Source organism: Saccostrea cucullata, unplaced genomic scaffold (assembly GCF_032062105.1).
Source record: "Saccostrea cucullata isolate Sc308-1 unplaced genomic scaffold, CSIRO_AGI_Scuc_v1 ctg1046, whole genome shotgun sequence".
Classification (NCBI taxonomy): domain Eukaryota; kingdom Metazoa; phylum Mollusca; class Bivalvia; order Ostreida; family Ostreidae; genus Saccostrea; species Saccostrea cuccullata.
Genome location: NW_026941103.1, coordinates 57,509 through 73,710, shown reverse-complemented (window position 1 = coordinate 73,710; position 16,202 = coordinate 57,509). Strand labels below are relative to the sequence as shown.

At 33.4% G+C, this 16,202-nt stretch overlaps 1 protein-coding gene across 1 annotated transcript in view; it reads right to left on the bottom strand.

The window, feature by feature from the left end:
- LOC134257204 (semaphorin-5A-like) overlaps positions 1-16,202 on the bottom strand; it is an 86,743-nt gene that overhangs the window by 21,104 nt on the left and 49,437 nt on the right. Inside the window, exons 5-6 of the mRNA XM_062739844.1 lie at positions 15,696-15,919; positions 2,394-2,490 (exon numbers count right to left, since the gene is read on the bottom strand). Of these exons, the coding sequence (XP_062595828.1) occupies positions 2,394-2,490; positions 15,696-15,858 (260 nt within the window). The 5' untranslated portion in view covers positions 15,859-15,919. The remainder of the gene's footprint in view (positions 1-2,393; positions 2,491-15,695; positions 15,920-16,202) is intronic.

Below are 16,202 nucleotides of genomic sequence, written 5' to 3'. Positions count from 1 at the left end.
AATAGCTAATAGCTGTCTATAGTGGCCTGGACTATCTAGAAAAATTTACCTTGCTCCCACTAACAGCTGGTCTCTGGCAGTGTCCATTATAAAAGGCCTGGACTTATCCTAAACACTTACCTTGCTCCAACTAACAGCTGGTCTCTGGCAGTGTCTATAGTGGCCTGGACTGATCCTATACACTTACCTGGCTCCCACTAACAGCTGGTCTCTGGCAGTATCTATAGTGACCTGGACTGATCCTATACACTTACCTTGCACTCACTAACAGCTGGTCTCTGGCAGTATCTATAGTGACCTGGACTGATCCTATACGAGGGGTGTTAGAAAAGTTCGCGGACAAGTTCTATTGTGAGCCCGCTATTTCCACGAAACCGGTCAAACTTTTCAGATATAATCTTGAGCTTTTTTCCAATAAATATACAAGAATTTGGTGCTCTCCGGTGATTATTGAAAAATATACGGCATTTTTATTTTGATAAATCTTGCCTCACGGAGCATGCTACATTTTGGCACGTTTATATCAGAAAGACTCTTTATTAAAATTAAAAATTGCACAATTGTGGTGCCAAGAGATTCATGATATTTTACCTGCCGATAAAGTATGCAGGAAACGTCACTGGGAGAAATTTTGAACTAAATTGGAGGGTATATGACTGTTTTATAGCCGTTTATAAATGATCAACGCGTAAAAACATAGCCAAAAATTGGAACGTCATTGAGCGTCATGGAGCACTGCACTACGTAAAAATTATGTATGGAGACAGGAAAATGTCTAAAAATAGATTAAAATCTTCAAGATGCTGCCGGGAATATTCTACACATACAAAGAACAAGTTTTCAAATGGTTGTAGCTTCATAAGAATGGAAGGAGTAACCTTTTGAATGATTAACTCCATCGATACTTCAATACCCCCCTATCGCATGGACGTTGTGTTGCACCTTCATGGTTTTGCGTAGTTTCCATACCTGATCGATTGATTGCATAGACTTTTTTTATTTTTTAAGATCTCAATACTATCCGAAACAGTACAAAAGACATTATAGTAGAAAAGTAATATGTCTTGATATAGATAATCAATTTTAAAGTATAAAAAAGATAAGAAAACTCTGAAGAAATAAAAGATTTATAAAACTGCGAAAAAGCTTAAAGAGTTGAAATCTGGTTCTCACGTCGCTTACGTCAAGTGATTGCTCCGTGAATCCCATAACCCCATAGTAAAAATAGTTGTAAAATTTTAAGATTTTATTATATGGACCTGATTTTTTACATACCAATAAACAAAATGTAGGAATTCATTCAGTCATAGGTCATACTTCACAGTACACAGTAGATTTTCTGTAATTCAATGTGTCCGCGAACTTTTCTAACAACCCTCGTACACTTACCTTGCTCCCACTAACAGCTGGTCTCTGGCAGTATCTATAATGGCCTGGACTGATCCTATACACTTACCTGGCTCCCACTAACAGCTGGTCTCTGGCAGTGTTTATAGTGGCCAGGACTGATCCTATACACTTACCTTGCTCCCACTAACAGCTGGTCTCTTGCAGTATCTATAGTGGCCTGGACTGATCCTAAACACTTACCTAGCTCCCACTAACAGCTGGTCTCTGGCAGTGTTTATAGTGGCCAGGACTGATCCTATACACTTACCTTGCTCCCACTTACAGCTGTTCTCTGGCAGTGTCTATAGTGGCCTGGATATATCCTAAACACTTACTTGCTCCTACTAACAGCTGGTCTCTGGCAGTGTCTATAGTGACCTGGACTGATCATATACACTTACCTTGCTCCTACTAACAGCTGGTCTCTGGCAGTGTCTATAGTGACCTGGACTGATCATATACACTTACCTTGCTCCTACTAACAGCTGGTCTCTGGCAGTGTCTATAGTGACCTGGACTGATCATATACACTTACCTTGCTCCTACTAACAGCTGGTCTCTGGCAGTGTCTATAGTGACCTGGACTGATCATATACACTTACCTTGCTCCAACTAACAGCTGGTCTCTGGCAGTGTCTATAGTGGCCTGGACTGATCCTAAACACTTACCTTGCTCCTACTAACAGCTGGTCTCTGGCAGTGTCTATAGTGACCTGGACTGATCATATACACTTACCTTGCTCCTACTAACAGCTGGTCTCTGGCAGTGTCTATAGTGGCCAGGACTGATCATATACACTTACCTTGCTCCAACTAACAGCTGGTCTCTGGCAGTGTCTATAGTGGCCTGGACTGATCCTAAACACTTACCTTGCACTCACTAACAGCTGGTCTCTGGCAGTGTCTATAGTGACCTGGACTGATCATATACACTTACCTTGCTCCAACTAACAGCTGGTCTCTGGCAGTGTCTATAGTGGCCTGGACTGATCCTAAACACTTACCTGGCTCCCACTAACAGCTGGTCTCTGGCAGTGTCTATAGTGGCCTGGACTGACCCTACAATGTCAGGATGGGTGTAGATTTGGAATGTTGTGGAATCTGTGATCAGTTCTGAAAAGAAAGCGAAAGGACTTCAATTCTGTGAAGCAAATTCCTTATTTCCTTTTTTTGCACTGTTTGATTGTTTGTTTGTTTGTTGTTTTTTTTTTGAGTAAATTAAAACAGTAAAACACAGTTCAATGGAACACTCTTATGATGAATTCAAGCTTATAGTGAAGTTATTTTTAATCTCTGTAGTTAAGGACTCAATACCAATTTAGCAAAATCAATCATCCCTTTCATGTATCTATAAAAATGTATTGATATAATAATAATATATGCTGTAAGTTTATCACAATAAACAACCAGAAGTCTCTGTCGAGACTGTAGCTCTACTGGCTTGTATTTATAACAAAGGATGAAAAAAGAAGCCATTGCCATCAGACCAAAACTATAGAAGGAATAGCGTTTTAAAGGAATTTCACAGAAAATTCTATTTTTAGTAACCATGGCAACACCGTTCATCGAAATCAAAAACCGATGCACTATTTTATGTATCTTTGTGTAGTCTACTTGTGTGCCAAGTAATATTGAAATCAGACCAAAACTGTAGAAGGAGTAGCATTTTAAAGGAATTTCACAGAAAATTCTATTTTTAGTAACCATAGCAACACCGTTCATCGAAATCAAAAACCGATGCACTATTTTATGTATCTTAGTGTAGTCTACTTGTGTGCCAGGTAATATTGAAATCAGACCAAAACTGTAGAAGGAGTAGTGTTTTGAAAAATTGTTTACAGACAGACGGACAGACAGACAGACAGACAGAAGGACGGACGACGGACACCTTACTATCGCATAAGCTCTTCTGGTTTCTGACCAGTAGAGCTAAAAACAGCATACCTCTTATTTCTAAAAACTCACAACCCAGACTTTCAATGTAAATCATATAGAATTTAAAATAATGGTGAAGTGAGAGCAAATGGCACTTCAATTTTATCACTTATCCCAGAATTTCAAATCTGACATTTGATTAAATAAAGACAGAAAATGACAAAACATATTTGCCATATCATAGCCATTACTGAACATTACAGCAGATTCATTTTAAAGGCACTGCCCTCAAGATAAAACTAATACAACTTTCATGATAACTGAAATTGCTTAATTCTTATTGAGTCTTTATCATTGAGGAGCAACAGGAAAGCTATAGGGTTCAATATTTCTTTTCCTATTTTTATCTGCTTTTACATCAACAATATGAAATTTTACTCAAGATTTATTACATATCACACTAAACAGGTGGGAAAGAAACTACTATTTTCTTTAAAAGATTTCCAGAGTAGAATTTGTTGTTTATTTTTTATGTAGCTTCATTTTCAGTCATTTCCAATGGTACGAAATATTAATTTCATCTAAAAACTGAGAAACACATGAACGAAAAGTTCTAATGCTTCCTTAAAACAACTATCTTTATATATGTTTAAAATATATAGCAATGTCTTCTATAATGGGATTCATTATTTTCAACATCCTAATAACCAAGATTTCCTAATAAGTAAGTTCTTTATAACCAAGATTTACTGTAATCTGCATTTTGGGTCATAAATGAATATTTAGAAGCTACATGCAGCAACATGTAGCTTGATATCTGAGTTGTTATTATTTTGCAAAATGACTTAGAAGTTCAAGGACACAATTAACCTAAATTAGAGGTTTACACTTGATGAAAGATTTACCCTAAACATGTTTTGATTGCAACATCACCAAAAAGCTGGTTTAATATAGCGATTGATCTAGAAGCCTGAATCTGTAACATGAAGACCCCTCAGACAAACTGCAGATAAGCAAGATGGAGGTAATTGGCATTTCTCTTCTTTCTAAAAACACATATAAGCCTTCTTTTTTTGGCCCAGAACCTTGGTTAATTACAAGATATGCACCTAATACACTGGAGTGATGTAAGAAAATCCACCTGACTGTTGACATTTAAGGTGCATTAATCTGCTCAATTAATCCCAATTCTTAATTAGTCAGTGCTCTAGATATAGATAATCTCCCCTGGCCTGTAAGCTCTGTTCAGTGTTCAGAGCTCACCTCAATGCTAAATGTAAATCATCATGATGCTACTATTACTTTATTTATTGATATAGTAACATCTGTCTAATCCCAACATCAAATTCAGGAAATAACGCTGTAAACAATTGAAACTTCTGAATGTAGCTAAATCTTCTTATTGCAATAGGCAAGATTTCAAAGTACACAACATTCAGATTAAACAAGTTTTACTGTATTACAGCTCTTTATGATTTTTATCTGGTATATAATATTCATGAATGTTGTTTAGAAAAATAGTTCTTAAATCTTGATGTAAATAGCTATTTTCAAATATTTTTTTCTGTCTATCATGTTAAACCTTTATCAGAATTGTTTTACTTATCATGTTCTTCTATCTCATAATGGTTCCAGGATTCTAGGACTGAAAGGCACTTTCTGAATATCACGTCATTATGCTAGCTAAGAAAATGTCTAAACAAAATGACAATTTTATCTGATTGGCACAACAGTTATGAATTTATTGAATGTTAATGTCCCATATATATATACATGTAGCTTCACTAGCAATTGTATTGCTAGATTAAAAGAATTTCACAGGTTTCTACTGATCAGCAACAACAAAAATGCCTTAAAAAATAAGATTAAAATGATAACATTAAACCCTCTTACATAATCAAAGAAATATCAAGGAAAGAAATGTCGAACTAGATGCTAATAATCATCAAAGATATTAATGATGCATCGCAGTGTGTAACTCTGAGCATTCTAACAACTGTGCATCTCCCTTTCATGTGTTGATAGCCCTGTTTGAAACTGAATGTTGAGTTTTCTTTATACAGATAAAAACACAGGTGTTTCATAAGTTTGTGTACTCAGTGTATACAGTAGAACCTGTCATAACAACCACCTGTTTATACCAGACATTCCCAGTACATGACTTTCCTTATCTGTGTATTAGATACTTACATTTATTAATTTATTCTTTAAGTCAATCAAAAAAAAATTACAATACATACAACTGCATATCTCATATATGAAAGAGATGGAACAAGTCGTGAAGAAATTTAGATTTCATATAGATTAAAGATTTAAAATTCCCTTTAAAATCTTTAAACATGGAGCAGGAAATGGTCAGAAAAAACTGAGTCTGGGATAAAACATAGGTAGTATGTATAAAGGCACACACCAGAACCTGAGATCCCATCAGATTGCTAGACCAGTCATCATCTTGTGGTATATACGATTTCTTAACTGGTGCTTCAATCACCAATACTAATGGTTAATAAAAATGTTCTGTAGCTAGCTTTATAATGACCGATCAACAACAGAAAACAGAAACTGAGTACATGTTCTGGAAAATTATCTTGAATTCAATGGTCTGGAAATGTAGACACTTTATTTTGTAACTTGAATGTTTTATGGCTAAATTTATGACTTCTCTATGCTGTAATCTTTATATTTTACTGTCATGAGATACTTTTATAATGTTTTCACTAAAACAACACGCTATTAAAGATAGGTTTACCTACTCTCATAATCAAAAACACCTGCTTATAGTTTGAATTTTATTTCAGATAAGACAAAAAATTATCAGAAGTTTTTCTGTTTCTAGAAATGTACTATATAAGTCTTTTTGTTCTTTAATCATATACAACACTTTTTTGAATGGATTCAATTACACAGCACTAATGACATAGTTTCTCAAATGGATGTTTTATTCAATGAGACAAAATAGCATAATTTTCCTTCTTATCAGTCTGTCATCAATGGGAGGGGGGTCAGTTTGTTACAGCTGCTGCAACTAGCCTTTATGCCCCCCCCCCCCCTACTCTAAGGGTGTGATAATTAAGCACTGATTTTGCAGCCTTCTTCCAGACTCTAATATCAAAATGAACCATAATGATTGTAAATGTTCAATCAATCATGCTGCATTATAACTTGTGCCTTATAAAGTGTTCTTCATTTTATAAAAGAGGAATTAAAAGAACATAGAAAATAATGGGCAACTCACAGAGGCTGGGAAGATTGATGAAAGGGCAGTAACCTGTCTTCTCAGGGTTCATCGCTTAATTAGTGTAGTCAACCTTTATTTCTAAGATAAGGTTTCTACATTACAAGACATTCCTGAGCAAAGTAAGCAACACTGTAAATTAACACTGTATAGATATGATATATCTTTTAGTGTTATAAGGATATTGAATTCCACCTTCAATTCAGAAGCAGTCATCTTCCAATTTGTCAAACTGAAGTCTTTGGTTTTGAGTACAGAAAGAAATTAAACTTTTAATAAATGTAAGCAAAGTAGCCAGTTAATTAAATTAAGATATTTTTTTTCAAAATTAACATTTATAAATAATTTGGAATTAAAATTGCGTTAACACTTATTCACTGGTCATTACAATATTACGAGAAAAAAAAAAATCTTCACTTGACTTCAGTTTTAAATGTAGATTTTAATGCCCCGTGATTTGCAATACAAAAAATACCAATGAAGATAAATAAATACAAAATCTTACTTAATCCTCTAAGTAAGGCTTTGAATGTCAAAAATTGAACTCAACTTATTTGTAGTTGGAAAGAATGAGAATCGAAGCACATTAGAAAATGACACCCTACTATAAATGGGAGCTGTCAATTTCAGTGGTTTAAATCAAATCTTGCAAAAAATGTGTCAAAATTAAAGTGCCAACTGCTGTTTGGTAAAAAGATCAATGAAAATAATTTAAACCACAAATTATGTCGCACTCTTTCAATTAAGAATTCATCTATGAGAATTATTTTTTGCGTACTTTGGTTAAAAATTGTTTTCATTAAAGAAGTCAGAGAATTTTTTGTTAATTTTATGTGGGGAAAAAAATAGTTTAAAAACATAAGAATGACAATATAAATATCTTATAAGAGGACGCCTTCCACAAAACATAAATCACACTCAGAAGTCAATGTCTAAGCAAACAATCTCTGGACACAATGGTTATCCCTGACCAATATGAATATTAATGAAAGCAAGAACCCCAACCCTCCCTCACTTATACAGTGCATCATAAATCACCATAAAAAATAAATTCCTAAGGTTCCAGACATCTTTGTTTGGAATCATGTCCAAGAACTGTTTACAAATCAATGATGACTTAAAGGCCTGATTTTTCTTCACAAAAACAGATTATTAGGCTCCGAGACACCAGAGTATGGACAGACAAATTACCTGCCAAAGGGGGTTAAAGACCGAATTTATGGGGGATCTTGAAAGCTATGATTGTGAAATTGACAAATTCTATTTATCATAGAGTCCATGTTTAATATCACTTTAATCTGTTTGAATTGACCAGTGCTCTATCTGATACATGTATTATACCATTCCAAATCACAGCTGTTCTTTTCAGCTATATCAATTCTGGACTTAGTGAATGCTGTACTCCTCAGGTGGCTAAATCATCCTATTGACCTCAGTAAGAAAACTGTATACAGTGCAGCGCATGCAATTAATTTTTGGTCCAATTTCTGGATAAAATTATGAAAGAGAGTAGTTATAAGAAGATTTTGCTATCCCTGGCAGGAATATAATCTTTCTGATCTCTGTACACATACACTAATGACATTTGATGTTTTGGTTCTAAACCTTCCACCAACGTAATTAACCAGTGCTATCCTCTTTCCTCTCTAACCTTAAAATATAATCAGTGCCTTCATTCCAACTTTGCTCATTATCAGTTTTAACCTTATTTTTTCTGTATATATCTGATAAATCGTGGTTCAGTTAGTTAGAATCTCAACAAGCTACTAAGTTTATGACAACAACACAGTGACCATGACCTTGATAAATCATAAGAAGATTTTACCAAAATTTTTATTTTTGTCTTTCTTAGAGTTATACTCAAATGTCCATAATTTTTTATCTAAAGTATTTCTTTTTTTCTAAAAGGAGAATGAGAACCTAACAATGTCAATGCATGTACTCATGTCAAATTTGAAAAAAAAAAGATATCTTCAATTTCAATCAAATACATCATAAGACAAAAATTAATTAATATATTTTATCCCTAATGATCGACATCTTGACCAAAAAAGTCATCTGAAGTGTTTGAGTCTCAATAATGATGAGATGAAAAAACAATACTGATTCTAAATCTCTGCACACTTTTGGATCTTTTTGTGATGAAAACCACACATCTTATGCTCTGGAGATAAAAGATACTGGGATGAGGTTTATTGAGTGACTGGACAATTTCACGAAGCTCTCCTATACTTTCTGGGGCCTAAAACCTGCTCTCCTGTCTTTCTGTCAAAAGGTTGACCTGGTTTTCTTTCAGGTATGTCCACCTTCCTGTGTTTTGTCCTGTCAAACTCAGAGACCCAATACACATAAATTACACATCTACTTCACATCTCTATCCCTTCTTACTCTGCCAAGGGAGGTAATTAATGATAAAACTATCAGAACAAGACTCTCCGTAAGTTTCTTCAATATTTCATGACATCTGCTCCTGACATGTGTCAGAAATTCCCCCACAAAAAGTTTTTACACAGCAATCCAGTGTTTTCTTGGGTCACTGGATCTGACCTTTCATTCAGGACATATTAGAATTATCATGTGGAGGTTGACAAGCACATGTACTTGATGCATTTAAAGTTAATTAAGCAGGCAGGTACAACATGCTATCTCCAGCAGTTGTGTGGATAAAGACATCTATATATGACATTGTGGCCTGCTGTAAGTATAGAAGAGTGTAGAAGGGATGTTAGGAGATATCGGTGAAAGTAATACTGCTGAGCTTAATTATACCTTCACACGATACTTCTCTCTGGATCAAATTTTTATGACATTTTCAGGATCATGCACTTTTGGTTTATTTATCAATTTAATTTAAAACTTTAAAGTTTGTGTGACTTTTTAATATTTGCTATATTTCTTCCAGGAAACAAAAGAAGATTATTGGTTTTTAGAAGTCAAGACCATTTCTTTAATACTTTAAAGAATCTTTAATTATATTATAAAAATCTGATTGCAAAACCTAATCTCGGCACAAAATCTCTTATCTATTAAAACTTATAAATCTTAACCTAGGCAGTAATAATTCATGCAAATGTCAGAATGATCAACTACTACAATATGCTGAACAATTAATCAAACATTACCTAAAGGTATCAGAATTAATCTCATTGAAGTAGTTTTATTTGCCTCTCAACTTTTAAATCCACAAAGAAATTTCTCAAAGTCTTCATTATATTTTCAATGGGAAAAAATGCATTACAATTCTGAAAACATATTTGACTATACAGTACATTACACACAAACTCTAGCCAGGAGCTGTTTTAAAAATTAAGCTTTTGCAACTTTATTACTCAATCATTTATGATCCTATAGAATTGGTTAAACACTTGATTAAATGCAATAATAAAACACAAAAGTATCTGACTTCATAAATATACTACTCTAGAACATGGTTATCTGCTCTTTAAGGAGAGCAGACCTTCCTTAATTCTGGGTATATTTTAAACTGTTATGGTGAGAAAATGGGATTATGTGTCCATTAACAAGTCCTATAAAGGAAATCCTTCCTTCATCCTATTTAATGTAACTATAACACCTTTTTTAAAATCCCACTGTTCCAAAACAAAATCCATCTGAAATCTGTCAATATTTTTAATAATTCTCAAATACATGAAATTTGTTCAGATTTCAAATGGGGTCAATGGCATTCACAGGTTCCGACCTAATACTGGGATATGATCTACCAAGATCTGCAACACTTCAAAAGGATTGTGCCCCCATTTCTGTGTCTATTTAATGAACCACCTGTGCTTTTAAATCTTAAAATCACTAACATAAAATCCAATACAAATCTTTAAACAACAACAATAAACAATTTCTTGTATTGAGTAAAATTAAAATCCCACTGTTCCAAAACAAAATCCATACGAAATCTGTCAATATTTTAAATAATTCTCAAATACATGAAATTTGTTCAGATTTCAAATGGGGTCAATAGCATTCACAGGTTCCGACCTAATACTAGGATATCTACCAAGATCTGCAACACTTCAAAAGGATTGTGCCCCCATTTCTGTGTCTATTTAAGTGATTACCTCAAAGTTTAAATCATTAGGACACACCTGTAGACTCCCATTACGACTTGAAGTAATTCAAACTTGATAATTTAATACAAGATGATCCAAAGCCCTTAAAGCTTTCAACAAGAAAACCCGTCATTCAAATTCTTCTCAAATGTCCGTGTGTCAGTGGAGAGATGTCCCCACATTAAATGTTCATACATCAATTTAAATGTACACCATTTTGCATGTACAAAGATGCAATTCCTTTCATCTTTTGAATGTGTACTAAATATAGAAAGACAGACCATTATACCAGCTGTGTTGAAATTTTATGAACAAAACCATTAAATAAAACCTCATCAATAATACCTAAATCTGGAATCATAAATTTGAAGAATATGCGTGTATAACTCTATTTTTTTTTAATATTATGAATCAGGTTGCATTATTAAGAGTACAAACCTCTCATTGTCTTACGAGCCCCACAAATAGCTTTAACTTCCTTCCCTTTTTAGTCGTCTTATTGCACCATTTTATGACATAATGTCTCGATACTATAATCACAGTAATCAAGTAATTAGGAAACACAAACGTTTATTAATAAAAATCTCTGGAAGCTGAAATTAAATTATCACAAAATGTAATATTTATGGGCTCAGTCTCTGCACCACAGGAGTTCTAGCCTTATCTTTTACCTTACTATCGATGGGCTTGATTGGTCTATTCGGATCAATTTCATTACAAAATGATCAAAATTACATAATAACATTCTGATTTAATAAACTTTTATATCATTTTACCTTCACTGCTAATAACTAAAAATGATTATGATATTAATATTGTCTAAGTTTAAAATGTTCTTACATAATTTTGCACTGAAATATTGCACCAGAGATGTACAAGAACTGAGAGAAGTTATTTCATATCTTCAACAATGGTTTCATTTATCATGCTTTCACCAATTAAAACATTCTTCTCAATGATAATTAAGCTGAAATAGTAGATCTAATGCAATCTTGCTGATACCAAGTACATACAAAAGACTATTAAAGTGCATGTACACATCGTATACATGTATGGTATGTACATGTAAAACCTTGATTTATCAGGCTTGTAAACCCTTTTAAGACAGCTAGCATGCAAGGACATCAATTAACTTCAATTTTACTCCAAAAGCTACAAGCTCCTCATTATAAATTTAAGCAACTGGGAAATTTTACATGAGATTGCCAAGTAATTTTTTCTTTCTTTTTTTTTTTTTTGGCAGATTGGTCTAAAGAGGTCCAAAGACATAAAAAAATGCAAATTTCCAATAAAAATTAGATAAACAAATACTGCATATCTTTTTTGATTTTATATTTCTAAGATAATTAAACATGGTCTTCTCTACTTTCCTTTCTTTTTTTTCTGCTGACATTCAGGATATACCTGTCCCTGCCAAAAATTCCAATACATTACTTATCTATTTAAGGTGACAACATTATATGGTCAAGATTCAACACACTGGTAATTCATCTTAGGTGAGAGGTATTTTAATGAGCACACACAGATAGCTCTGCCCTGACCCAGCTCATTACCTCGATGTCCCGGTCAGGGCAGGTACTATAACCACTCAAGTAGACCAGGGACTGACCCACAGAGGTCAAGGTCAAACCTTCATCACAGGGACATAACCAAACTCTGCCTCATAAATGGACCATGCCTATTCTAGGAAGCAACACTGAAATTTTATTATAATTGTACCTGTGGTTGAATTAAAATTCAATTTCTGTTGCCTGTCTCTTTTGAGATTAGTTATTTTTATTTTTTTTGTTGAAATTATGAATTATATGAATAAGGACAATATTTAAAATCTAACCACACAAACTCCATTGATCTATGGCCTTCCAACAAGCAGATTAAATATTTTATGGCTGCCACTGGTTTTTTATAGAAACAAATGTTATTTATTTATAACATTTAACATAACAGCAAAAATTGTTGAAAGGAATAATAAATCATCTCCTGCAACAACTTTATTTAATCTTTTTATTAACTGGAAGATTACCAAATAATTAAAATCTCACAAGTCTGCCACTCAACAAAATAAAATGATATTCTCAAAACTAATAATAAATCAAACACAGGAACTGAAATAGGGCAAAAAATTTAATTCAAATATGGGTTACATGTACTTTGCTGAAAATATATCACTTATAATACCCTTAATATGGGGAGGGACAATCTTAACCCTTTCAGAGTCAGAATTCTAAGTCATATTTCTAATAACAAATTGACCTCAATACAGTACATTCAATCAGACTTCAAAGAAATTTATTTCCATTTTAACAGAAAATTTTCTTCAGGTAGTACAATATTGATATTATCACTGGGTTTCAAGTAAAAGATTTAAATCAATCATTTTACAAAAAAAATTTCAAGATCAATACACAATGAAACTCGAAACTGTAATATAAATTGCAGATTCACATTGACAAAGTAGTGTTTTCATTGACAAATCTTACAAGCTTCAAATATTCTTTTCGATCAACTAAACAAATATTTATGTCGCACGGACAGACAAGAAACCCTTCAAATGTTATTACCAGACTTGATTATGGTGGAATAATAACAATAAAGGGTAACACCTATAAAAACATCACATTCAAGTAATTTTTCTCTGGAGCCCTTTAATAAAATCTGAACCACACAAGTCGTGTCAAGCCAAGTGTCAAAAGAGTTGTTCATTGTAATCAGTTTGGATGTTTTTGAGACTTTCAGGTTTACAAAGACCCTTAACAGTGGTGAACACAGGAATCAAGAGGGATAATGAGAGGTCAAAACTACTGAATGCTTTAGGGGCAGTTTTACTGCTAAATGATGGTCCCTCTCCCCGCCAGGGATGTAACGGTAAACTCCTGGGTAGGGATATTGCTTTAGAAGCAATTATCTTTTATTTCGATTTTATTAGACAAGGTCCTCCCCTTTCATAATGAAAAATGGTACTAGATTTCTTGTTAGCTTGAACAGCACAGACAAGTTAAGGAAATTGATCATGTTATAGGAGACATAGATCAATCTGTATTGTATTATATTGAGCTATTAGAGAGTGTTTTACAAACTGTATTGTCTTAAACAATTATTGAAGTAAGAGCACATTTTCTTCTCATGAAAAATTTTTCTACATGACTCATAAAAATATGATGGATGACAATTCTGACAATTCATCATTTTGTTTAATAAATAGCTCCTTCTATAGAAATATCTAAAACTCAGATACATCTCCTTATAAAATTTTACGATGACCCTCATGGAATGAAAAAATCAAATTTGGCAGTCAAACTGTGACAGATTGGGCCACCTGAAAATTATATAGACTTCAATGTTTTTCTTTTGCATATCAATAATCAAGCCCAGTAGGAAATGTCAAACAACCTAACAGTTCACATGTCCACAAAGTACTCTAGCCTGGCACCTAATCTATGTACAAGTGGCTGACAGAATTTTATCGGGAATTTTCAAGTCATTGCTAAGAGCTGTTGAATAGCACAACTTGATAATTTCATACATGTTAACCTATTGTGATGAAAAAGAGGGAGATTCAGACCTCAAAAGCGGTAGCATTGCGCGCGTGTTGTTTATAACGCTTGGATTATCGATATCTTTCATGCATGTAAATATACATGTATATTATAAGCCTTAAATGAAATCAGGTACCTACACTAATTAATCTTAAATATCAATTAGAAGACAGAAACACCTTAAGTTTGACATAAATTGTACAAATTCAAATATTTTTCATGCTCATCATTTTGCTTGGATTGGCTGCTTTACTTAGCCTTTTGAAGAGTGATCTTTGCTGAAATAGCCTAGAAGCAATAATTCTGAATGTTCATTCAGTTTTTAAAAAAACACAAAAGATAGCATGGTTTAATCTAGATCAAAACAAGTTTTTCGTTATATAAATCAGATTTCTGCGATGATCGAAAACGAAAGTAGAGATGTGCCACATGGCTTGGTCAATCGAGTGATTTCTATTGACTTTATTGATAAAGTTGTTAGCTTTTGTGCTTTTAAAGACGATGTCAAATGTTTTCATCTAATTCTTAAAAGCTGCATCTCCTTTTTCATTTAAGGGATGTTGATTAATTTATCTTAACAAATGTAATCACTGGTAGTCTTATGTTGTTGTCGTTGTCAAATGTTTGAAATCTTTATAAAAAGTTAATTTTTTTGATTCACAAATCACGCGATAATAGCGAGATTTTATGAGAGTGGCTTCAAAAAATACCCAAGGGAACCAAAAATACTTTAGACGCAGCTTTTGTAGAAAAGCGGTATATCTAAAAATCATAGGCTTTAGATGGAATGGTTTTTCTCCCGGTTTTCAGAGTTAACATGTATGATAATTTATCAATGAATTTCGATCATTTAAGAAAACAGCTTCATAAAACTAAAATCACAGGAGTTCTTCTGCCTTTGTGTTCAGAGGATCCTAAAAACCCTATATGGGGTAAAAAAAAAATTGTAAAAGTATTTTTCATCCTCCAAGTTGTTCCCGATTCTGACCCTGAAGACAGTTCGACTTTATGATTACAGCACTAAAGAGAAGACACAGCCCCAAAACAAACACTGACAAGAAATAATGATCAAGTTTATAACATCTTCCGGGTCACCATAGCCTTAATGAAGAATTCCATTCTGGTACTTCATATTGATGAAGAATTTCATTCTGGTACTTAATAAGCAAATCGTTTCATTTCAGTTTAAGCCCAACTTTGCTGTAAAATATACAAAGTTGCCCAGCAATGTCTAAATATCAAATGTTCCAACACTTTATAAAAAGTTTACTTTTTTGTTCACAATCAATACAAATTTTAATTGAAAAATGATTGATTGATTGTATGTTATTTAATGTCCCTCTCATGAATTTTTGACTCATATGGAGACACCACCACTTGCCAGTGGAGAGCTACAAATTTTGTCCTATACTCGGCACTCAGGGCCATTGAGCAGTGAGGGATCTTTTTCGTGCCAGCACCTACTGTGACACGGAACCTCGGTTTAAACGGTCCATCATACACCTTAAGACAGGTCTTTGTATCCCACATTTTTATCAACCCGTGATAAGAATTACTTGTTAATATTTTTCTAGAGCAGACGCTTAACCACTGCACCACGATATTTTACAAAAAATTCAAAAGGTTCAAAATCAGTATATCTAAAATCATATTCTTTAGGGAATGGTTTTTCTCCAAGGTTTTCAACTGCAGCTGATGGTATTGGTAATAGAATACTGAGAAGAATACAGTGGATAATGATCCTCCCTGCTGCAGGCATAGTGGATCTCAAAAGTCACACCTGTCATCCCAGATACATTATGTGCCTATCCCCATTACACCTGAAACAGAGCAGAAATATGAATTAAAATCATTATGTAGAATGTACTATGATAGGCATTTTTTCAATAAATTCAAAATCTAATGATGAGCAGAGTAACTACTTTTGATACATTCAATTTCATGAAAAAAAATTCTTATGGTGTACAATTTTAAACATTTTTAAAACTTCATTTAAATGCCATTGAATATATTTTGTTTGTAACAAATTTACTACCCTTAATCAATCTGACTTTAAAATGTTAAGAACCAATTTTTAAAGCCATCTGTATGAACATTTCTTTA